Source organism: Lithobates pipiens, unplaced genomic scaffold, assembly GCF_037356315.1.
Source record: "Lithobates pipiens isolate NorthernLeopardFrog02 unplaced genomic scaffold, aLitPip1_a1.2 Scaffold_19, whole genome shotgun sequence".
In the NCBI taxonomy this organism is placed as follows: domain Eukaryota; kingdom Metazoa; phylum Chordata; class Amphibia; order Anura; family Ranidae; genus Lithobates; species Lithobates pipiens.
In genome coordinates, this window is record NW_027507764.1 from 347,635,538 (window position 1) to 347,661,306 (window position 25,769).

At 41.2% G+C, this 25,769-nt stretch overlaps 1 protein-coding gene across 1 annotated transcript in view; it reads left to right on the top strand.

The window, feature by feature from the left end:
• The window catches only part of BMP6 (bone morphogenetic protein 6), a 227,730-nt gene that overhangs the window by 106,913 nt on the left and 95,048 nt on the right, over positions 1–25,769 (top strand). Inside the window, exon 2 of the mRNA XM_077492163.1 lies at positions 21,669–21,861. Coding sequence (XP_077348289.1) covers positions 21,669–21,861 — 193 coding nt within the window. The remainder of the gene's footprint in view (positions 1–21,668; positions 21,862–25,769) is intronic.

A 25,769-nucleotide genomic window follows, 5' to 3' on the forward strand; every position in this document is an offset into this window, starting at 1 on the left:
CATGGGAAATCCTCAAGCTTTGTATGGGCAGTTCTCATCCACCTCTATCACATAACTATCTCACAATTCTCAGACTGAATGGAGGTATTGCTATCCCAGATCCTATGAAGTATCACCAAGTGACGTATCTATACAGAGTGATAGCATGGTGCAGGGACTACAGTTGTAAGCAATAGGTCTCTTTGGAACAAGCTAGCTCAGTCAACCCTCTGTTGTTTCCCCTGGATTTGCCCAGCACTCTTGGCTAATCTTAAAGGCCACCCTTTCATAGGCCCTATGCTCTGGACCCTCAGGACAGCTGACAACTCCTCTAAGCTCTTGTTCCATGAGTCCCGACTCACCCCTGTGTTGGGGAATCTGGAGTACCCACCTGGGGTCTCAGATAGGCCTTTTCAGCAACTTCTGCAATCCGGTATATATTCAGACTTTTTCTGTGACTTGGGCCCAATATCTGCTAGTTCTCTCCAACAGCTGTTTGACACTCCCCTCCCCCACCCCCAGCCGTCAAGAGGGGTGCATCACTCAGCCCGGCAATGTTTAATGCCTTTAGCTATGCACGCACTTCAACTTTAACTGTCAGAAAACTTCATGCCCACATACTTGCTCCAATCGTAAATGAATCTGGAGATCACATTCTCCCCAGATCAAAGGAAGCAGATTCTATACTTTGCACAATACTCTTCTATAGCAGGAACTGGGCTATAAGATCCTGGCAAGATGGTACAAGGTCCAGCCAGTTCTGTTTAAAATGTTCCCCAGACGTCCAGTGGTTGTTGGAGGTGTGAAAGGGATGAAGGTGATTTTTTTTTGGACATGTCATAAACTCCAGAACTTCTGGTCGATGGTTAGAACCATTATTAAGAAGCTGACAGATTTTGATCTAGGTAGTGACCTTGCTTCATACTTGTTATACTTCTTGCACCTCCTAATTTAGCTGCCATGTGCTAAAAGGTGATGAGCAGAGTACACAGTAGGATTACACTCCTACATTCTTGGGTAGGATATCTCCCCAACTCCTTGTATAGTGCTCAAAGAGCCTTGAATCACCTTGCCTACCACACTCATGACAGTGTAACGTTACTGCTTTAGTGTATTTAATTGATTACCAAACCATAAGCACTAAATTCTGTTCTAATTGTTTTTCTGTGTGTAGAATAGCCACTGGATGAAAAAATACACACATATCCTTAGTGCTAGTACTTTGTGTATGAGGAAGACCTATAAAATTGAGCTTTCACAGTTCTGGCTACATGAACAAGAGCTGTTTCTAGCAGAATGTGAAGATTAACCCAAAAGAAATCAGAAAAGAATGTAGAGCATGAAAGATGTTTTTCTTTGTGGTCATGTGAAGGCGGAAAAGGACTAAATGTGGTTTGAAAATTAAATGCAGACAACCACTGCTCTCCACTGAGGTCAGGGAGAAAAACATTTAACCCCTACGCTGAAGTTGCCAGGTTCTGTTCTCCCTTTGTGTGAGGGTTAATAGCTAAGTATTATCTCTGGATTATTGTTTCAGATCTTTTTTCTTGTTAATTGAGAAACAGGGTCAAGGCAGACAATGGGATTTAAACTCTACTTTGAACCTGTGCCTTGTCATAGCACTTGCTGTGGTTAACCGTTCCTATGTACTACTTTGCTGCACCTGTTCTCGAGTGTAGTCTAGTGTTTATGAACAGTACATGTTTGACCTAAGATGTCCTGTGCAGTAACAGTGATAAAAATCTAGTACTGGCAGACAAGAAATTATGAAATCTGAACCTATACCCAAGCCAATGCCGGATTTCACTACATTTTTTTTCTAGCTAAGGCTGATGCAGCTAGGTATTGAATGATGAGAATGTCAAAAACCAAGTAAAAGAATATGCTGTGCTACTCTTGATTTACAAGAACTTTTTATATTTAATAAAAACTGATGTTGAACAGGAAGGAAGTGTTTGCACTTAAATCCGAAGAATTTTGTGTTCAAATTGCAATGATCTGTAATTATTTAAGACAGTATTGTACCTAAAAGCAAACATTTATTAAAATGTAGCTTACCAATTCTTAGATGTGATGGCTGTATTCATTTCCTTGTTTAAGCTTTCTTTTTTCTATTTGTATCTGTTGATCTGGCCAGTAAGTCAGTTGTTTTTCAAAAGAGCACGCTTTCATGCAGATGCATCAGTTTTGGGGTTCAGAGAAACCATTTATCACTGACATTGGTTTTTCCAATGATCAGCTTTTATTTATTTATTTATGTAAAACCTTTACCCCCCCCCCCCCCCCCAAAGAACTGTTTGTTGTAACTGTTTATAAAGTTTTATCCGGAGTTCAGCTTCAGTTAGTTATTGTATCTAAATCTGCTAGTATAGCTAGACATACCCTCTCCCAGACTGCCAATACTGATTTCCAAAGGTGCCACCTGTGCTCATTCACCCAGAGTGGAGGGACTCTAATATATGTAGCACCATCTAGTTAGCAAGGCGCCAAAGTGATGAGTTTTTGACAGGGTAGGTAAATTTGGGCAGGCCTAGCTTGTGGCTAGGACTGTCAATGCTGATGTCCAAAGGTGCCACCTGTGCTCATTCATCCAGTGTGGAGACACTCTAATATATGTAGCACCATCTAGTTAGTAAGACACCAAAGTGAGGAGTTTTTGACAGGGTAGGTAGGCCTGGCTTGTGGCTAGGCCTGCTTGTTTTCCTTCTGGGCTGGGAGAGATTCAGAAAGAGTTGGGTGACTGACAGGTGGCATCACCATCACCTCCCTCTTCCATCTAGAAGGTCCTGGAAGGAGAGGTGAAGTTGCTTGAGGTATCTGAGGAGCCTTGATCAATCCCCAATTTGGATTGGCAGGGAGCAGGGCTCCTAAAATACCTGTGGTCAGCCCAGCTGGGGAGGAGTTGTCGAGTGGAGGATCTGGAGTGAGAGGGTGTGGAGTGTGTCAAGCCCATGGGGAGCTCCCCAGTCTGGGGAGGGATGACCCTGGGCTGGGGCTCAAAAGCATCCAGTAGGAGTGAAGAGATCCTGAAATCAGAGGCACATGATAGAGCAGGAGAGAGGACAACAGAAGAGAACATTATAATGCCCCGTAGACACGATCTGAGTTCCTGACAGCAAAACCGTGGAATTTTGTTCGAAGGTTGCTGGCTCCAACTTGTCTTGCATACACACGGTCACACAAATGTTGGCCAACAATTATGAATGTAGTGACATACTAGACATACTACGTGGTTTTTCAGATTTTTTTTTTTTTATAAATTCTTAATTTTTTCTCAAAGATAGTGATGTCGTTTTACATATTAATACATCAGTACAACACATCCACTATTTTACAAATAACATCCTCTTGGCAGGCATCAGTTACTATTACTCATACTCAAAAGTTATATTATCATTTAGCTGACTCACCATTTAATCGCTCTCATATTGATCTACTATAAGACTGTATAACTTCTACCTTTGTTACATTTTCATTAACCCAGTACAACCCTGGTTATCCTCTGTGCCCAAAAGAGATACGACAAAGATAAAAAAAGATATAAAAGAGAAAGAAAAGCAAGAGAACAATAGAAAGAGAAAGAAAAAAAAGAAGGAAATCCTCATGCCCTTCCTCACCATCATCTCCTTCAATGAACACATGCAACAATGGCAGCGCTCGGTGCCCTCAGTGATCACTGTAGGAGAAAATAGCTGCAGGGATCAGTTTATTAGTTATTCGTTTATGAAGTTTATTCTATTGTCCACAACAAGAGTAAATGAGATTAAAGATTAAAAAACCAATGTTACCAAGCCAAGGACCCTGGGCATTGATGGGATAGGGTGGGTACTTCTAAGGGGGGTCCAAAATCTAAAAGCCCTTGTGAGGTGGAAAACAAGCTGCTCGAGATACCAGGAAAACCAAAAAGAAGCCTCAGAGTGCCAGTGTAGAATGCAAGCATGACTTACCGTGATGACACGTTTCACGTGCATGCACTTTGTCAAGATCCCAGTCCCCCCTTATGTGAATGAGTATAGGGTACTCATTCATCAAAAAAAGTGTCAAAAAGAAATAAAAACACACACACAGTTTTTGACAATTCCTTTATTAAAAATAAAAAAACAATGTTCAATATTGTGGATACATTGTCAATTACGTTTCCTGACGCACAGCCAGACCCAAAGAAAAAGCTCCACACGCCATGAAGGTTACCACCATCTGACAGTTCTTAAATAGGTATGGCGAGAAGCCACCTGGCTACGTTACCTGATGGCACCTCTCCCATGTGATGTTATCAACTGATGCATGCTGGGTCGGTAACAACACGATAGGGTGATGCCACCAAGTTATGTCGCCAGGTGGGCCCACCCTTACATATTTTAGAACTGTGAGATGGAGGAGCAGGCAGGTGTCATGACTGACGATTATTCTACATTAGGGGACATTCTTTTTTATTTTTAATAAACGAATTGTCAAAATCTGTGTGTGTGTTTTTGTTTTTATTTAAGATACTTTTTTGTGAATGAGTAGGGGTAAAACGTACTGCATACTCACTCACATAGGGGAGGGTGGGATTACAGATTCTGATACGCCCCCTGCCCACAGACCCCCACAACCACCACCCAGGATTGTGGGGCAGAAGCCCTTGTCCCCATCAACATGGGAACCAGGTGCTTTTGGGGGGGGCAGAACCCCCCCCCCCACAGGCACTATAGTTAAAGAATTTTTAGATTTTTTACTGTTTACTGCATCATTAAAACCACTGCTCCTTTAAAGAGAATCTTTTTCTTTTAAATTGCAATGATACATGTCCAGCATGGCAGTACCCGGGCCCCCCATACTTTTTTTATGTCCAACAACTTGCATATAAGCCTTCAAAATTAGGACTTTTAATTTTTAAAGTTTGGGTCCCATAGACTTTAATAGGGTTCGCATTCTCAATTCGCATCCAAACTTTTTCCATGTTCAGGAGTTCTGGTGCAAACCGAACCGGGGGTTGCTCAGCCCATCTCTAATTGCAATGGATTGAACATTCAAATTTAGCTGTTTTTCTTTTGATATATGATGTAAGTATTTTTACTTCTAAGGTCCTTTGCACACTAGGGGGTTGATTTACTAAAGCTGGAGAGTGCAAAATCTGGTGCATTAAGGTATTTATCCCATGTGCATCCAATCCCAGCATCCTTTTATATTACACAGCCTCCCCCTATGCACATCACACAAACCCCCCACCCAGCCCCCTCTGCATTTTACACAGCCCCCTATTATGCTTTAAAATTGCGCACACTCGTGAAATATTGACAAACTACGGTAATTAAAAATCTCCATAGGTGACGCTTTAAGGTTCTACAGGTTACCAGTTTAGAGTTACAGAGGAAGTATTGTGCTAGAATTATTGCTCTCGATCTAATGATCGTGATACCTCATAAGTGTGGTTTGAACACTGTTTACAGTTGCGGTTGTGACTTTCGAATGTCTTTGCTTCTGCGCGCAAGTACGGAGGGATGGGGTGCTTGATATTATTATTTTTTCTTCAGATGAAAAACTCAGATCACTTTTATTGCTGTCAAAAGAAAAGTAAACATCTCTTGTGACAGTAATAGGCCATGACAGGTACTCTTTATGGGGGAATCTGGGGTCTATAAGTCCCCAAATCCCTCCTTTGCACTTAAAAACATTGAAAACGCCAAGTTTAGCTGTTTTGAATGCTGTCATTTTTTTTTTAAATTTGTCGCCTTTGAGTCTTTTGTAAACCGGAATTGATGTCATGACATCGCTTCCGGGTTACTAGATCAGAGACCCGTTTGAAGCTGATTCCGGCAGATGTGCCGGCTGGTCACTCAGCCGAGAGAGCTTGGGTGAGCAATGGAAGGCAGTGGGAGGGGGGGCGTCCCCTCTCGCTGCTTGGGATAACAGGCAAACTGCTTCTTAGCCGCATTAATTGTTATCCCAGGAAAGCTGACTGTGGTTAAAATGTCTGCGGGCCGAGTGCACGTGAATTGATCACGTGCACTGATGGGCCTGATGTTTAGCGGTGGTGGGCCAGGTGCGCCCCGCGGTCCATAGGTTGTCGACCCCTGGCCTAGTGTGTAGGGGCCCTAAATGTTAAAGCTGGTTGATTATATAATTGTTATTGCATATTGTTTGTTTGGTAAGCACACTTCTGAACCCCTAGCTTTCTTCACGTTTGTAAAACCTAATTTGTGCCTGAATACATGAAGGAAAACATGAAAAGACAATTAAGTGCTAAATATGGAAATGAGCATTGGAAACACACGCCATATGTGTACGGTTTTGTGCTAGAAACAGAGGCCAGCCTTCCATTTGTCAAAAGTTTTCTTTGCCTAACACCATTGAAAGAGAATGTGGGCATAGATTATTTTGTTTCATTTCTTTTCCCTTAATTTAAACAAGCAGGAAACCACTACAGAGGAATTCTCAGTCAAACAGATATTCTTTTTCTCAAAATCACTGTATTTCTTACAGCAAATTATGTCCCCTGGAATTTATTGTGGCCGAGTTTTGGACCTGTCATTAAAACAGGCTTACATGGTGTGTTTTGTATTACCCTTAACAAAGAGGAATGATGCCAGCCAAAAATAATACAGATTGCACGGTTTTTCAGCAGGCTTTTTTTTTTTACTATTGAAGAAAGTTGCAGAGCGTTGCAAATCTGTGTGTTCCAGGCCCCTTGTAACAAAGCAGTGGGAAGGAGCCCTGGAATGTTGCCACCGTCTGGGGAGTCTTACTACTTACTCACTAGTGCTACAAAACAGGGTGTAAAGGTATTCTACATGGGTAGAAATCTTGGCTTGCCTATATTTCTACCCATTTTATATATATATACTCTGCATTCAGTGTAGCCTATATATACAGTGTAAACTCTATATTCAATGAGAACAGGCAGTGTATTTATTTTATATATATATATATAGTCTACTAGTACTCTGCATATATACTCTGCATTCAGTGTAGCCTATATATACAGTGCATTCGGTGGTGTACAGTTTCTAATACAGTGCAGGCTTGCTTGTATGTGTTTACTATATTAAGCGGTGCGTCAGTACGCCGCCCCTGCCCCAGGACGACGTCAGATTAGTGACGAAATGCGTTGGGTGTAGCGATGTGCTGACGTCACCGCGTTATACATCCCGCTTGCACGGGCGTTTGTATTGTTGCCTGCATATTGGAATCTTTTACTGAATCTGTATACGCTTTGTAAGCAATACTGATTTTTGATTTTTTGAAGAAATAACATTCTGGTTTTACTTATGCCGATTTTCCCTGCTCTTTCGTTTTGAGCTGCCATTGCCTCATCACTACTTTAACCATGTATGGGTCCATAAGCTGTACCACCAATTACGTTCCTGAGTCCTGACCAAAACGGCTTACTATGTCAACTGACCAGACCAAATATCTACATTCTTTGAAGGAAAAAGCCCTGGCTGGGTATTAGCCACAAGTGCTTAAACTTGTGCAGCTGGTAAGCATGCACTTTGCGTGGTGATGGATTCACTGTGTTCACATTATAAAGTCATGAGATTTTCATTGAACCGGTGGTTGCTGGTTCATCCTTCATTGAAAGAACCATCAGAATCTTCAATAGATATTGGAGGACTCTACATAAGTCACATGTTTCACTGTTTGGGACTTCCTTAACATTTTCAATCACTTTTTATTTTTCATTTTTTTGTTTTGTGTTCACTTATTTGGTTAATATGTCATATATTATTTGGTCAAAGCGCAGCTTACTTTTTATCAATTTGCATAAACTTTTTAATTCAGTTAATTTGATTTCAAAATTCGTTTAGTCTATTTGAATTGATTCAAATTTTCAGAATTTGCAAAATTCTAATCAATTTGAATTCGAATTGCATTCAAATTCCATTTCAAATTCCATTTCAAATTCCATTTGAATTGAATTCCATTCAAAATTAAATTTATTCTATTTTAAATCCGAATTTTGGAAGATAGTTATATTCTTTCTATTCCATTCTATTCTATTGTTTTTTCTATTGTTTTCTTTTCTATTGTATTCTATTCTTTTCTATGAAAATTCAAATGTATTCTATTTGAAATTCGAATTTCGTTAAATGATTATATTGTTATTTTTTCCACTATATTCTATTTTTTCTATTGTTTATTCTTTTCTATTATTTTATTTTCTATTCTATTCTTTTCTGTTCTATTCCAATATATTATATTCAAAATTAGAATTTCGAAAAATGTTTCTATTCTATTTTAGAATGTTTACTCTATTCAAAATTTGAATTCTTGTATTTTATTCCATTGTATTCTTTTCTATTGTATTCAAATTCCAGTTTATTCTATTTGAAATTCGAATTTCAGAACATGGTTAAATTCTTTATTTTTTATTTTTAAATTCTGTTCCATTCCTTTATTTTCTATTCTATTTTATTCTGTTCTTTTATTTTCTATTCTATTTTGTTCCATTTTACTCTATTCTTTTATTTTCTATTCCACCCCTTTATTTTCTATTCATTTTTTTGTATTATTTTATTTTCTATTCTGTTTTGCTCTATTATATTATATTCTTTTATTTTCTATTATATTCATTTATATTCTATTATATTCTTTTCTATACTATTCCTTTATTTTATTCTCATTAGAAATTCAAATCGAAAACTATTTGAATTCTAATTTCAACCGAAATTTTGTTTTGTTATTTTAGATTTGTTTAAATTCCTCACTATTGTAATTCAGAAATTTGCATACATCTGAATTTCCAAAAAACAAAAAATGTGTCCGAATTTCAATTCAGAAGGAAACAATTGAACATGTCATGTCACATGGGAATCCAAGCGGAAAGAGTATTTCTTTCACACTCTGTTTCCATTTTGTATATGCCTTAAGCCGCGTACACACGGGGCGGACTGTCTGGCCAACTTAGTCCGTCAGACAATCCGACGGACAGTCCGTCATACTTTCGAATGAACGGACTTGACCACACACACCACTTTTTGAGCGGACTAATACGGCGTACTAAGTCCGCCATACTATCCGCCCTACTTTTGAAATGAACGGACTCGCCCACACACGCGGAGGAAAGTCCGCTCATTTCGAGCGCGTCTCCAGGTAGGCGGGGCCCGCGAAGGAGACGTCGCTGGCCCCGCCGCCTGATATGAACTTAAAGGGGAACCCCAACGCCGAAAAAAATCGGCGTGGGGGTCCCCCCCAAGTCCACAACAGACCCTTGTCCGAGCACGCTACCCGGCCGGCCAGGAAAGGGGGGCGAGCGAGCGCCCTCCCTCCTGAGCCGTACCAGGCCGCGTGCCCTCAACATGGGGGGGTGCCTTGGGGAAGGGGGGCCGCGCGGCCCCCCCACCCCAAAGCACCTTGTCCCCATGTTGATGAGGACAAGGGCCTCTTCCCGACAACCCTGGCCGTTGGTTGTCGGGGTCTGCGGGCGGGGGGCTTATCGGAATCCAGGAGCCCCCTTTAATAAGGGGGCCCCCGGATACCGGCCCCCCACCCTATGTGAATGAGTATGCCAGGCCACCGCGCCTTCTTATAGCTCTTTTACAGGCGGTGGCTCGGTCTTCTGTCGCCGCCATCGCCGCCGCCTTCCGTTCTTCTTCTTCTTCTTCTTCTCCAGGAGATGTTGCCTCCACGATCTCTCCGGCCGGAATGCCAGGGACGCACTGCGCGGCCACTTATATAGGGACAATGGGGCGGTGTCACATGGCTTTATGTCACATGGGTTGGTCACATGGTGACCCCGCCCCCTTACTATGTCATAGTCCCCATGTGACATCAACCCATGTGACCAACCCATGTGACATAAAGCCATGTGACACCGCCCCATTGTCCCTATATAAGTGGCCGCGCAGTGCGTCCCTGGCATTCCGGCCGGAAAGATCGTCGAGGCAACATCTCCTGGAGAAGAAGAAGAAGAAGAAGAAGAACGGAAGGCGGCGGCGACGGCGGCGACAGAAGACCGGGCCACCGCCTGTAAAAGAGCTATAAGAAGGCGCGGTGGCCCGGCAGAAGAACCGAAGAGGGGGACAAGACCCCCGAAGTTGGGAGAAGAGGCCGGCGGCGAGGAAGAAAGCCGGACTCCTCCGCTAGCAAAAGAGCTACAAGAAGATAGCGGAGGAGTCCGGCGAGAAGACCCCGAAGACGGAAGACCCCCGGAGCTGTGCAATAAAGTATTTTATCTCGTGTGTTGTGTTTTTTTTGTACTTTTATTTTACAGGTGAATGGGTAGGGGTACATTGTACCCCATACTCATTCACATAGGGTGGGGGGCCGGTATCCGGGGGCCCCCTTATTAAAGGGGGCTCCCGGATTCCGATAAGCCCCCCGCCCGCAGACCCCGACAACCAACGGCCAGGGTTGTCGGGAAGAGGCCCTTGTCCTCATCAACATGGGGACAAGGTGCTTTGGGGTGGGGGGGCCGCGCGGCCCCCCCTTCCCCAAGGCACCCCCCCATGTTGAGGGCACGTGGCCTGGTACGGCTCAGGAGGGGGGACGCTCGCTCGCCCCCCTTTTCTGGCCGGCCGGGTAGCGTGCTCGGACAAGGGTCTGTTGTGGACTTGGGGGGGACCCCACGCCGATTTTTTTCGGCGTTGGGGTTCCCCTTTAAGTTCATACCAGGCGGCAGGGCCCGCGAAGGAGACGTACCTGGATACCCGCTCGGGCGGGAAAAGTCCGCTCATTTCAAAAGTACGGCGGACTGGCACACACACGGGCGGATTGTCCGCCGAAATGCAAGTCCGACGGACAGTATTACGGAAATTCCGAAATACTTAGTCCGCCAGACTGCACGCTGAAAAAGTCAGCTGAAGCCCACACACGAGCGGACTGTCCGCTGAAATGTGTTTCGGCGGACTAAGTAGGCCAGACAGTCCGCCCGTGTGTACGCGGCTTTAGTTTTATCTTTTTGATTTTTAACAGACTTAGCAACTGATAGTTTTCAGTTTTTTCAAATAATGCACTTATCCTTTTTGCTCCTTTGCCCTAAGCTAACTGCCCCTCCCTCCCCCTCCCTAGATATATGCTTATTAAGATCCGACTGCCATGGCAACTGTTGTTTTATTTTACATCCTGTGCTGCAGGTCCTCTCTTTTCTGGCCATTCAGCAGAAATTTTAACCACTTGCCGTCCAGCGCATGACGATATACGTCGGCACACTGTACTTCACCTTTAAATCGCAGGCTAGTGGGCTAATCACCCCATGAGCATGCCTGCAATTCCCACAATCTCTATGTTTGCCTGTGGCATGCGATCAGGACAGGTAGAACGGGGAGATGCCTATGTAAACAAGGCATTTCCCTGTTCTGCCTAGAAACATGACTGCTCCATGTCATCAGGAGCATTGATCTTTGTCATGTTGTAGTGATCCCATCCCCCTACAGTTAGAACACACCTAGGGAACACATTTAACCCCTTGATCGCCCCTAGTGTTTAACCCCTTCCCTGCCAGTGTCATTTACACAGTAATCGGTGCATTTTTATAGCACTGATCTCTGTAAAAAATGTCACTGGCCCCAAAATAGTGTCAAAAGTGTCCAATCTGTCTGCCGCAATGTCGCAGTCATGATAAAAAATGCAGATCGCCGCCATTACTAATAAAAAAAATTAATAATAAAAATGCCATAAATCTATCCCCTATTTTGTAGACGCTATAACTTTTGGCAAACCAATCAATATACGCTTATTGCGGGTTTTTTTTACCAAAAATATGCAGAAGAATACATAGTGACCTAAACTGAAGAAGAAATTGTTTTTTTTATATATTTTTTGGGGATATATATTATAGCAAATTTTTCAAAATTGTCGCTCATTTTTTGTTTATAGTGCAAAAAATAAAAACCGTAGAGGTGATCAAATACCATCAAAAGAAAGCTCTATTTGTGGGAAAAAAAGGACATCAATCTTGTTTGGGTGCAACGTTGAACGACCACGCAATTGTCAGTTAACCTCCCTGACGGCATTCCTGAATGTGGCTCGGGGTGGATTTTCAGTACCAAAAGCGGTAACCCCGAGCCACATTCAGGGTCGCATTGCAGGATCCAGGTACAGTTACTTACCTTGTCCCCAGGATCCTGCGATGTCCTGCTGCTGCGTGCAGCAGCGGTGTCTCCACTCGATGTATTACAGAGCCGAGCTCTGTTCCCTGCGAGTGTTGCAACGCACGGGGATGGAGCACAGCGCCAAATTCAAAAAGTGAAACACACACAATACATACAATACACTGTAATCTTACAGATTAAATTACTGTATCAAATAATTCCCTTTTGTCCCTAGTGGTCTGTCCAGTGCCCTGCATGCAGTTTTATATTATAAATACTGTTCTTTCTGCCTGGAAACAGGAGATTGTCCATAGCAACCAAAACTGTCCCTTTACATCAAAAGCAGTTTTAGACCAGCTTGAAAACAGAGATAATAAATTAAAATCACTTGCAGAATTGAGTGATACTGATTTGTGGGGAGATCCGTCATCAAACACTGAAAGTAACGACAGCGACAATTCTGCAACTGAACAAATTTCAGTGTTTTTGATTTGATTACATTATTGAATCATTTTTATTATTATTATATTATTAATTGTTATAATTATTTTGAGTTATTTATTATATTATAATTTATGATTTTGTGTATTAAACTTTATCATAGCAGGGATGTCTACTAGACTCTTGTTTGGACAGATTTAAGTGTATTATTCCTAAGAATTTCCATGCAAAAGAATTGTACCGCTTTGAGCATCAAAAATATGAAATAATCATACCACCAGGGAGGATAAAGTCATGCAGTTTCGTATCACAAAAAATGCTCTGGTCAGGGAGGGAATAAAACCTTCTGGGGCTGAAGTGGCTACAATTAAATAAATATTTAGGTATATGTAAATAATTTGCTTACAGGGTTTAAAGTTCAAAGCAAATAATTAACATCAAAATTACATTTTAATTGTTTTTTTTTTTTTATGAAAGACTTTTGAGTCATTTTTCCATTTTTGTTAACATCAAAGTGTGAATTTTTGAAAATCAAAGTGACAAATATTAACTAAAAGTAAAAAACAAACATGCAGTAAAAAAAAAATCCTTTAAATTAATGTTGCGCTACCCCCTAAAGGGCCGCTGGTTTTTCAGTCCCCCTATTCCTACACAACCAGGCAACACGCATTTTCCAACTTTCATTTGGAGATAAAAAATCAGTCCATGGGCTTGTTTTTGTTCTTTTATTGGGGAAAACAACTTAGATGAGGCAGAAGGATTATGGGATGCCCAACTTGACTTGAAAGAACACCACGAGGACAACTTCCTTCACTCTGTAAACTGTATCCCTTTTGGATCAATAACAGGAAATGGCAGTAAGAATTCCCCTTATGGCTGGATCAACCCATAAATATTGTGGAGCCTGGCCGCAGGAGAGTCGGGGGGGAAGATGGGGTGCTAAAGCTGTGTCATGTAGCCTGGAAGGGAACCTTGGGGTTGAGAGGGCTCTGCCTCCAGGCTAGAGCTGAGGAAGAAAGACAGAGGGATCTCCACACCCTACAGTCTCTTCTAAGGGACACCCTGGCTAGCAAGGGAAGACCTGGAGAGTAGGAGGCTCTGTGTCCCCTGGAATTTAGCAACGTCCCAACTTGCAGGAGCTCTGTCTTCTCTCTTGAAAATTACAGCCCACCTGACTGCTTGGTGACATGTCCCAGGACAAGGAATTTGGTTTAGCTTGTTGGCACTGTCCCGGAAAGTTTGCAAATGCAAATTAAAACGCACATGCAAAAACGCTTCCAGAATGCAGGAATTGTGATATGAACTGGGCCTTAATCAAGTCCTACATCTAGGAACACTATAATAAAAACTTACCAATATTTCACTGTAAGATTAGCAGTCTGAAGAGCTTATTTAAGGCTTCTTTTGAATCTCTCATTTGCTTGGGGTCAATAAATTGAAGATTTCCTATACACAATATTTTTCTCTCTCTGGAAGTATTTAATCTTGGATGACACAAATTGTGGTCCATTGTCAGAGCATGAGTTCCTTTGGGTTGCCTTCCCTGCTGAAAACTGTGAAGAGACATGCAATTACAGTAGCAGATGTTATATTTTGAGACAAATGCAATTTCTGGCCATTTACTCTTATAGCAAACTGGCTGTCCTCAGGTGAAAGTTGTATAAGGCGTTCTCTCAAGGTCTCTAGTACTAGCAAAGGATGAGATCCATGGACAATACCGTCATCATCTGAGGACATTTTCTGTCTAAGTAACGTCATAGAACAGGGCTAAAAAAAAATTCAGAGTTTGGTCATTTTCTTTTTAGAATATCCTGTAATTGTTCTTGCCATGCAAGACACGCTTATCTGAACTGAGATGTCGTAACTGCATCTACATCAGCAAATACAACAACTTCAACATCCTCAACCTGTGTACTAGTAACTGCACGTAGGGGTAACTGACAAACAATCTGCAGTAACATTTTTCAAAATCAGATTGTATTATGTAGTCAAAATCTAGTAGCCTTGCTGACCATTTGGCTTTAAGCCTTCCTTTTGCTTTAGCCCTAATGACTATGTGGTAAACATAGTGGTTTAAGGTTAAAAAAAATTTACCTTAATGCATTCTCTGCATTAAGGCAAAAAAACTTTTGTGTTGTAACTTGTTTGTTATTTTTTTTTTATAAATAGCCTTTACAATCACTTTAAGGTGGTTAATGGACAAAGCTCAATCCATAATGTAAACTGTCGACCCTACAGGTATATTCTCAATTTTCTGTTGCCCAAACGCCTGTTAAGGCTTCGTTTTGTACAGTAGAATACTTTTGTTCTGCTTTTATATGAGTTTCAGATGCAAAAGTAGCAGTTTTCTCTACCTGGTCTGCATAGTACTGTTTAAGTACTACACCAATACCATAGTCAGAAGCATCTGTTGTCACAATAATAGGTAGAGAAGGATCAAATAATCCTACTTTTGGAATTATCTGCCCTGGTGTGGAATGCCAAGTTAATCCTTGGTGTAATTTCCCTTGTAATGTCCTTTACATTTTGGTACATTTGTACCCATCAAGCCTTACTTAGACATTCATTTTTATAATTACACATCTATTGATTTTCATATTGGTTTTGCTCATTCACTGCTTTTGGACTTCCCACTCCAGACTTACTACAGCCCACAAAAGAAGATAAATAAAACAAGATTTTTGTAATTACTGTAAAATCTGTTTCTTGAAGTCCATTGAGGGACACTGATCCCACTGCTCTGTGTGATTGGCCTTATGCACTGCTTTCTCACGAAACTGAGGCTTGACAGTTGGGGGTGGGGTTATATGGGGGCCAGCATCTCTTTTCTTTGCCAGTGTTCAAACCTCCTGTAGGTGGCAGTATATACCCACATATCCAAGACTTACCATAGTACTGTGTCCCTCACTGGGCTTCAAGAAACAGAATTTTGGTAAATACAAAAGTCTTATTTTAAAGCATGGCCATCCTTCACGTGAAGGTATAATTTTCATAAAAAGAAAACAGGAATATGGTGCAGGAAAATATTTACAGAAAGATATGACATAAACAACAGCAAAATAGTAGGGATTAAAAGTGAAAAAAAATATAGGCAATGTTCTCCAGGTCTTTGGTTTTATACAGAGTCTAATTCTCTTGTAGAGTATATGAGTCTATCTGAGTCACTGACCCTCATAAATTACACTTAAAATTCCTTAAGGCTCCATTCACACCTGAGCGTATTAATTTACTGGCGTTTTTCAGATGATTTTTTGCAGCTTTTTACAGGATTTTTAAAAGCATTTTAGAAGTGTATTACAAGCATTTTACAGCTTCGGACATTTTTGTTTAGCCAATAGAAAGCACTAGGGGAGGCGAGGGAGAGGAAAATAGGGATGGAGAGCTGCTATTTGAGCAGAAACCCCTTGTAAAAAGCTTGTAGAACCCTCAAAAAATGCTCAAGTCAGGCATTTCTATTGAAGTCTATTGGGCCAAAAATGCTTGTAATCTGCCAAAAAAAAAAGCTCATGTACTTTTTGAGCTTTGGGCATTTTGCTTCAGGTGACAGAGCACTCAGATGTGAACAGGGACCATTGAAATTAATGGGATTTGGCTTGTTGAGCGTTTTAGAACTACAAGCTTCAAGCAGAAAATTGAGTGCTGTGCTTGTCAAATGCAATAGCATTTTGTTGTCCATGGAGGGGTATTGTGGATTTAATTCAGTTCTAAAGGCTAAAGGTTTTAAAAAAAAAAACTTCCAGTGTCAGCTCCCCACAGCCACCCCTCCACCCTCCCAAATACTTACCTGGCTCCTTTTTCGATCCACCGCTGTGTTTGAGAGCAGCATGGCTTCTCTCACTCTGCTTACAGACACAGACACGGTAACAAGAGCCATTGGCTTCTGTTGCTGTCAATCAAATCCCATGAAGAGGGAGCAGGAGGTTGGGCTAAGCTGCACTGTGTGTATCTGTGGACACACATAGCCTGGCTAAGGATCGAGCCCTTCCCCCATAGCCAGCAAAGAGGAGGTTCGGTATATGTAGTTATGCCTACATATATGCTCCCTTTTTACTCCTGGCATTATATGGACAGTAGTAGTCAGCTAGAGTCACATAATCTATACTCAACTTGTCACAACCCCTTAAACGCTTTAATAACCTGTGGTGTTTGGAGTGATTTCAATACAAGGGCTTTAAAGATGATCTCCAGACAAGCAGATAACCATAGAGCTAAAGGATTGTATAAAATATGTTTTCATAGACATAATAATTATATGTAAGACTCAGTATGGCTAAAATTATAAATACAAATATTACTTAAATACATTAATATTATTAAAACTATGGTTTTTTTTTTAAATCTCAAACTTGTAGATCCTTTATCTTTTAATGCACTGTCACATACAGCACAATTTATATAAAGTACAGTAAGCAATACTTTGAAAGTTCGCCAAGCATCAAAATTGCTAACCTTATAACACACAGTGGAAGTCTGTTAGAGATTTATGATTGACATTTCCTCAAAAAGCCCTATGACTTCAGCTGAATTACTATTAAACATGTATTGTTTTTTTCTTCCAGTACAGCATATTTCCAGCATATTTTATGCTCTGTCGGCAATTTTTTTTCAAGCATCGCACCATTTAGTAAAATTGTAAAAATAAATGTTAACATTTGTGTAAACTTCAGGGAATGTTAGTCTACCATCACCACCCCGTTCAACACTGAAGTGCTTCTGAAAACCAGCAGCTTCTAGAACTGACATAATAAATACAACTACTGTATGTCATTTAAAGGTAATCTAAAGAAGAGCTCCACTTTTACACATTAGAACAGGGCTGTATTAACTTTTTTCTCATTTTGTTTCCCTCTTCTGTCCACCCTTGGACTTTTTTGACTAAATCCAATAAGAGAGTTTTAAGAAATGTCGAGAGGCATCGTAGTTCAGGAAACATGAGCCCGCTTTTTTTCTTTCTCTTTGGTGGTCTGTACATCTGAAAGTAGTTCTGCATAAAATGAAGACAGCATGATGCTTCTAACAGCTCATTCTAGCAGTCCTTGTTACCAAAATTCACGCAAGGTACAAAGAGTGGAGAAAGTAGAAAAGGGCATAATATTGTGCCTAGGACAGCTTGATAACTAAATACAGCCCTGTAGTAGGTTAAATAATCATATGTAATTCCCATTTGCTCATTTTCAAAGTATAGTTTTAATCTCTACTAAGATCTCTTTCAGCCAGGAAAGGTGGCAGGCTTTATATGATTTGCTATAGTTTCTAATGAACCCTGTGAAAATCTAGCAGCGTGCACATGGTCGGAAATTCAGACGGAAAAGGTCCGATTGGATTATTTTGTCGGAAAAAACGGTCGTGTGTGGGCTCTATCAGACTTTTTCCATTGGAAACTTAGACGGAATCTCCCAATGTGTTGGGTAACTTACAAGTTCAAAAGCAATAACTATGTTTAACAGACTAAAATGGAGCTCATTTTAGGGTTTACATATAATTTATAAAGGTTTTTATTTTTATTCCCATTTGCAATTTTAGTAGATATCAAGGTATAAATGTATAAATATATAAATGTATGAAGTAGGCAGCAAGTGAGACCAATGCCCCATACACACGGTCGGATTTTCCGACGGAAAATGTTCGATGGGAGCTCCCTGTTGGAAATTCCAACCGTGTGTATGCTCTATCGGACAGTTTCCATCGGAATTTCCATTGCACAAAATTTGAGATCTGGTTCTCAAATTTTCCGACAGCAAAATCTGTTGTCGGAAATTCCGATCGCGTGTACACAGTTCTGAAGCACAAAGTTCTACATATGCTCGGAATCAAGCAGAAGAGCCGCACTGGCTATTGAACTTCAATTTCCTCGGCTCGTCGTACGTCACCTCATTCTTAACATTCTGAATTTCCGACAACATTGTGTGACCGTGTGTATGCAAGACAAGTTTGAGCCAACATCACCACCTTTCTTTTCCACCTCATCCAATCAATGAACACTTTCCAAGAGCTGCCGATCGCCTGTGTTTAGATTTCATCAGGCAGGATGCTTATCATGGGACCTTTAACCAAGTGGAGATCAAATAGTGGTGTCTACTACAATGATTTCAAGTTTCCAGGGACATCTGCCAGGTGTGATATAGACCTAGTTACATTGGTCCAAGCTGAAAGAATATGACGGTAAAAATATACAATACAGTACCTGGAATTCCTAGAGCTCGGCCCCTCCCCTTCTCTCTCTTCATTGGATCACTGACTTTGATCGACAGCAGTGGGAGCAGTAGGAGCGAATGGCGTCCACTGCTTTCTCAGCCAATGAGGATAAGTATTAGGGGGTAAGTAGGAGGGGGGCTGTTTCATGCAGACTTTTTTTTTTTTTTATCTTTATACATTCAAAAAAACCTTCTGCCTTTAGAACCACTTTAACTTACTTTTGTGAAAGGCACAGAGAATGGTGTTCACAGACAGTGATTTTTGGAAGTTTTTTAGAGTCTGTGCAGTGATAGTTATCACAAAATTATGCCTGTTTTCAATGAAGTGCGGTCTGAGAGCCTGAAGATCACAGGCATCCTATATTGCGTTTTCGACCTTGTCCCTTGCACACAGAGATTTCTCCAGATTCTTGGATTTTTTTTGATGACATTATGTACTGTAGATGGTGATATATTCAAAGTCTTTGCAATTTTACATTGAGGGACATTATTCTTTGCACAGTTGAGGAAGCTCTGACCATTTTTACTACCGAGACACTCTGACTCTTTAAGATGCCTTTTCTATACTTAATCATGTTACTGACCTGTTGCCTACTAACCTAATTAGTTGCAGAATATTCTTCCAGCTCTTCCTTGTTAGTTCCATTTATTTCCCTTACTTTCCCAGCTTTCTGTTGCCCTGTCCCAACTTTTTTGAGATGTGTGGCTGCCATCAATTTCCAATTTGTTTTCTTAAAATGGCACATTTTCTCAGGTTAAAGTTGGAGTAAACTCCCATGCATAATTTTTACCTATAGGTAAGCCTATGATATTGTTATTATTATACAGGATTCATATAGCGCCAAAAGTTTATGCAGCGTTTACAACTTGAGGGTAGACAGTACAAACACAATATACTTTAATACAGTAGGAATCAGAGAGCCATGTGCCTTAGAGCTTACAATCTAGGAGGGAAGGTCAAGAGATACAAAAGGTAATATCTGTGGGTAATGTACTGATGGAAAAGTAAATGTGCAGTTGTTAAGTGGGGGCCAGATAAGCTTCTCTGAAGAGATGCATTTTCAGGGATCATCTGAAAGTGGACAAAGTAGGAGAAAGTCGGACAGATTGGGGTAGAGCATTCCAGAGGATGGGAGAGGCTCTGGAGAAGTTCTGAAGGTGAGCATGGGATGAGGTGACAGGGGAGTTAGAGAGCAGGGGGCCTTGGGAGGAGCGAAGAGAACAATTAGGTTGGTATTTTGAGACTAGGTTAGTGATTTAGCTGGAGGCCAGGTTGTGGATGGCTTTGTAAGTTATTGTTAGTATCTTGAATTTAATTTGTTGGTTGAGTGGCAGCCAATGGAGCGATTGGCAGAAAGGTATAGCAGACGCTGAACGGTTTGTGATGTGGATGAGCCTGGCAGCAATGTTCATGATGGACGGAAGTGGGGATTGCCTATTTACAGGTAAGCCAATGAGGAAGGAGTTGCAGTAGTCAAGGTGAGAGATGACCAGGGAGTGGAATAGAAGCTTAGTGGTGACATTGGTTAGGAAGGAGATGTTGCAGAGGTTAAGGAAGCAAACTTTGGATAGCGATAAGATTGGGGCCGAAAGGTTAGTTTGGAGTCCAGGATTACACCTAGAACCTTGGCGTGGGCAGACAAGTTGATAGTTGAGCCATTGACATTGACAGAGAAATCAGAGGAAGTGGCACCTGGTGGAGGAAATAACATGAGCTTGGTTTTGGATAGGTTGAGTTTGAGGAAGTGATGTGACATCCAGGCTGATATGTCTGCTAGTAATTTGGTGATGCTTGAGGAGACAGATGGAGAGAGCTGGGGGGTGGAGGGATATATTTAGGTGTCATCAGCGTATAGATGATATTGAAAGCTATGGGAGGCAATCAACTGACCCAGGGAGGTGGTGTAGATTGAGAAAAGGAGAGGTCCAAGAATGGAATCTTGGGGGACCCCGACAGAGAAAGGAAGAGGAGAGGAGAAGTAGAGTTGTAAGTGACACTGAAGGATCGGTGGGATAGGTAGGATGAGAACCAGTGAAGAGTACAGTCATGGAGACCAAAGGAGTGGAGTTTTTTTTTGCGGAGGGGGTGGTCCACTGTGTCAGTGGAACATAGGGTAGCACCGTGACTGTGAAATTCTCCAAATATGCGTGTTGGTTACCAACTGGTACCTTCTCTCCAGGTGTCAGGTTCAGATGACCTCCCACTCTTCACAAACTCGAAGAGCCTTGTTCAGCCAGTGTCAAAGGCAGCAGAGAGGTACAGGAAAAGCAGTACAGGATAGTGTCCATTGGTTTTAGCTATTAGTAGGTAATTTGTGAGTTTAAGGAGAGCAGTTTCTGTAGAGTGTTGAGGGTGAAATCCGAACTGAAGGGGATCAAGAAGTTTGTTCTTAGTCAGATGGTCACTCAGTTGGTTGTAGACCAGTCTTTCAAGAAGTTTGGAAGAGAAGGTGAGTAAGGAAATGGGGCGTAAAGTGAGGGGATAAGGCTTACCTATAGGTACTGTAAATATAACCTAAAAATGCACCGTTTAGGAGATATTTACTGTATACTGTGCTGATTACGTCAACGGCACATGCACTCTGGAGGGCCGTTCCATCAGAGTCCTGTGCCGTAAATGGCGACTCCCGTGCACACACACGGGAGTGACTTCATTGCAGCTCCAGCCACTCACACAGCTGGATCCACAAAACCGGAAGGAAGACTGGGTGGAGATGGAAGTCTTGTCAGCGGTAGGCATCTTTCTAAGGTAAGTTTCACATAATGTGCTAGTATGTGATGAATGCTAGCACATTATGGCTTCACCTTGCAGGTTGCAAAAAAAACCCACAGTGGTTTACTACCGTTTTATACATTTGATATGTATTTTTATTGTAAATAAAATATGGGTTTATGAGATTTGCAAATCATTGCATTATTTTTTTATGTAGATTTTACACAGCATCCACATTTTTTTGGAAGTGGGGTTGTACATACATTTTATAATGCAGAACAATATTTAGGATATACTTTGACTGGCTTCTATTTTTTCTATTTCTAGTTGAATATGATAAGGAGCTGTCACCCCGTCTAAGACATCATAAAGAATTCAAGTTTAATCTATCACAGATTCCAGAGGGAGAGGCAGTGACGGCTGCGGAATTCCGTATTTACAAGGATTGTGTCTTGGGCACCTATGAAAACCAGACTTTTTTAATCAGCGTTTATCAAGTATTAACAGAACACAAAAACAGGTACTTCTCATGAAAATGTGTTTTAATAAGCTATTACCATTCAGGCCTTATTACCGAGGTGCTAAGGCCCATATACCATGAACAGGCTGTTTTTGGCTACGCCCTAGTAGCCAGAAGGTGCTGCATCATGCAAGCAGCTCATTCATGTCTATAAGGATACAGTCGCTGCACGAACACATATGCTTGTCCTAATGTGACAGACATGCAAGTGCAGGTTAAAGGTACCTAAAGTACCCTTGGGAAACCAATGCAAACCCAGGTAGGGGACACACAAACTTGAGAAGAACAGTATCCTTTATGAACTTCTGCTTGTCTGAATACATCTGAGCACAGCAGAGTTCACTGGAAGTTTTTTCTGCTGGTCTGGACACATCCGATCACAAAAGGGGTCACTGGACCTTTTCTATCTATAAAGCAGTGTTTTTTTAATCGTATATTAAGGGACACAGAATAAGTAATTCAGACACATGCGGTTTGGCTGCCACCTACAGAAGAATCAGACACTGGAAAAAAACAAAACAAAAAAAATGTTGAGCGTAGAGTATAAGGTAACCAGATTTACAACATGACATCTGGGGATCACCCTAATGACCAAAACCACTTTTGGTGAGGGTAAGGCAGGGTGGAGCTGAGGATGGGGTAAATAGCAGCATGTGTAGCATGCCCTACCAAAGGGTGGGCATGGCCAAATTGTGCTAACAATGGGAGAGGCATAACGGGGGGGGGGGGGGGGGGGGGTTATTTACTAAAGGCAACTCCACTTTGCACTACAAGTGCACTGGCTGTAGATCTGAGGGGGACATGCAAGGAAAGTAAAAAAACAGCATTTTTGCTTGTACAGGATTGGATGATAAAATCAGCAGAGCTTCCCCTCATTTCAGAGCTTTCCCTCACATCTACAGTGATCTACAGCGACTGCACTTACAAGTGCACTTGTAGTGCAAAGTGGATTTGCTTTTAGTAAATAAACCCCATAGAGTGCTGGAGTGGAGAGTACTACACAGAATGTAGAGATCAAAAGTATGTAACAAGCAAGCAAAAAATCCCTTCTTCCCCCAGTGAACCACCCAGCCACCCTATAACAGTACAAACTCCCCCTTCCCTCCCTGAATTGTACTCACCAGATCTTGGCATTGCATTGCATCTGCTGGTGAGTTCTTTGGGTCCTAATGCCAGGACTGTCCACATTGTTTCCGTGTGTCACTTATATGTCACTTATACTGCAATTGTTAGAATACATGGGCAACAAATAGGTAATCATGACAATACAAGAGTAACAAACAGGCAATCATGACAATACATAGTCATAAGGGGAAAAATTTACATTTTAATTACGTGTTCTGGCTCCCAGGATGCTCACTATGGACAAGTCATATGAGTGGGTATGAGTGCATTGGTGATAAATAACTAAAGCATTGTTTAGAGGTCAGTAGTATGTAATCCACAGTATCGGGGTCAGTAGTAACATTTAGTGCAGGAGTCAGTAATAAGTAACACAGTGTTCAGTAGTAACTCAGAGTTCAGGGATCAGCAGTAAGTAACACGGAGGTCAGTAATAATGTAGAGTGCAGAGATCAGTAGTAAGTAACGCACAGTAAGGGGGTCAGCATTAAGTATAGTAGTGTGTAGCAGGCAGCAGTAGGGAATGCAGAGTATATGAGGCAGTAGATGTAGCAGCATGCCCTTCCCTCTACATGCATCTTTTACTGACCTTGCTAAATAAAGTTAGTAAAGCCTTGTCTATTTATAATCCCAGTCACCCAGTGTACAAGCCGCCATCATCAGACCAGAACACAGCTGGGAGACCTATGAGCTCTATCTATCCCCAAATGTTAACATGTTTTTGTATAATGCAACGTTGTTTGCTGTGTTGCCCACCCTTCATTTGGACTGCTTTGGACGTCCTTATGCTGTGTCCCTTAATTTGCAATAAAAAAAAGTCTTTGGATCTTTGAATTACCATTAAAACCATTTTCTTGGAGCACTCTAAATGACACCCCTCTGTCCTATGATCACTCCTGCTACTGTTTTTGCATACAACTAAAGCACGACGGGGGTAGGAAGGGTTATACTGCCTGTTCAGTTTTTTTAGTTCCCAGTATCCTATCCAGCATAACCCTGGGTAACTGAATTACTCATGCTGTGGCCCTTTAATGTACCATGAAAATTTTTTTGGGGGGAATTACCATTAAATCCTTTTCTTGGATTACTTTGGGAGACACGGGTCCTACCAATCTGTCTTATGATCACTCCTGCTTTTCTATACCACTAAAGCATGATGGATTAGCAAGGGTTATACTTCCTGTCCAATATTGTTTTAGTTCCCAGTGTCTGTCCTATCCTCCTATGGGTGACAGCATAACTTTATGTAACTGTATTACTCATCCTTTGTACAATAATGTAATGCAAGAAAAGGATTTTCTTGTACATTAAAAATGCTATTTTGTGGTCTATAATATCCAGGGAGTTAATCAGTCCAGTCATCATTTAGCAATAGCCATATGACATTTTTTAGCGCATTAGTAATTTAGAGTGTTCCAATCCATGAAAATAGGGAAAAGGGGCGGTGGGGCTTTCAATGAAGGACATAGGTATACAAAAATAGTTTATTAATGATAATAATAACAATAATAATCTGGCACATGGTAGTAATCATGATGCATAATGGAATCAATACAGTTAATATATATATATATATATATATATATATATATATATATATATACACAATTTTGCATGTAGTAGAAACAAGTAATCACATGAAAAATAGGTAGTTGAAATCACATAATGCACGTATAAAAAGTATGGTAAGTAGAGACACGGCATTGGATACCTCTATGCTTTCATGGATTGATCCAATCTTCAGGAGCATGCACGTGACTTAAAAAATGAACTATCTGGTAGTGGAAATACAGTTGTGCTCATAAGTTTACATACCCTAGCAGAATTTATGATTTCTTGGCCATTTTTCAGAGAATATGAATAACACAAAAAAAATTATTTTACTCATAGTTAGTGTTTGGCTGAAGCCATTTATTACCAGTCAACTGTGTTTACTCTTTTTAAATCATAATGGCAACAGAAACTACCCAAATGACCCTGATCAAAAGTTTACATACCCCAGTCCTTAATACCGTGTATTGCCCCTTTTAACTTCAATGACAGCTTGAAGTCTTTTGTGGTATTTGTGGATAAGGCTCTTTATCTTCTCAGATGGTAAAGCTGCCAATTCCTCTTGGCAAGAAGCCTCCAATTCCTGTAAATTCTTGGGCTGTCTTGCATGAACTGCACGTTTCAGATCTCCCCAGAGTGGCTCAATGATATTGAGGTCAGGAGACTGAGATGGCCACTCCAGAACCTTCACTTTATTCTGCTGTAGCCAATGACAGGTCAACTTGCCCTAGTGTTTTGGATCATTGTCCTGTTGGAATGTCCAATTACGTCCCATGCGCAGCTTCCTGGCTGATGAATGCAAATGTTCCTCCAGTATTTTTTGATAACATACTGCATTCATCTTGCCAATGATTTTGACCAAAATTCCTGTGCCTTTGTAGCTCACACATCCCCAAAACATCAGTGATCCACCTCCTTTCATCATAGGCCTTGTTGACTCCTCTCCAAATGTAGCATTTATGGTTCTGGCCAAAAAGCACAATTTTGCTCTCATTACTCCAAATGACTTTGTGCCAGAAGGTTTGAGGCTTGGCTCTGTGCTGTTTAGTGTATTGTAAGCGGGATGGTTTGTGGCATTTGCGTAGTAATGGCTTTCTTCTGGCAACTCGACCATGCAGCCCATCTTTTTTCAAGTGCTTTCTTATTGTGCACCTTGAAACAGCCACACCACATGTTTTCAGAGAGTCTTGTACTTGACCTGTAGTTGGGAGTTTTTCTTTGCATCCCAAACAATT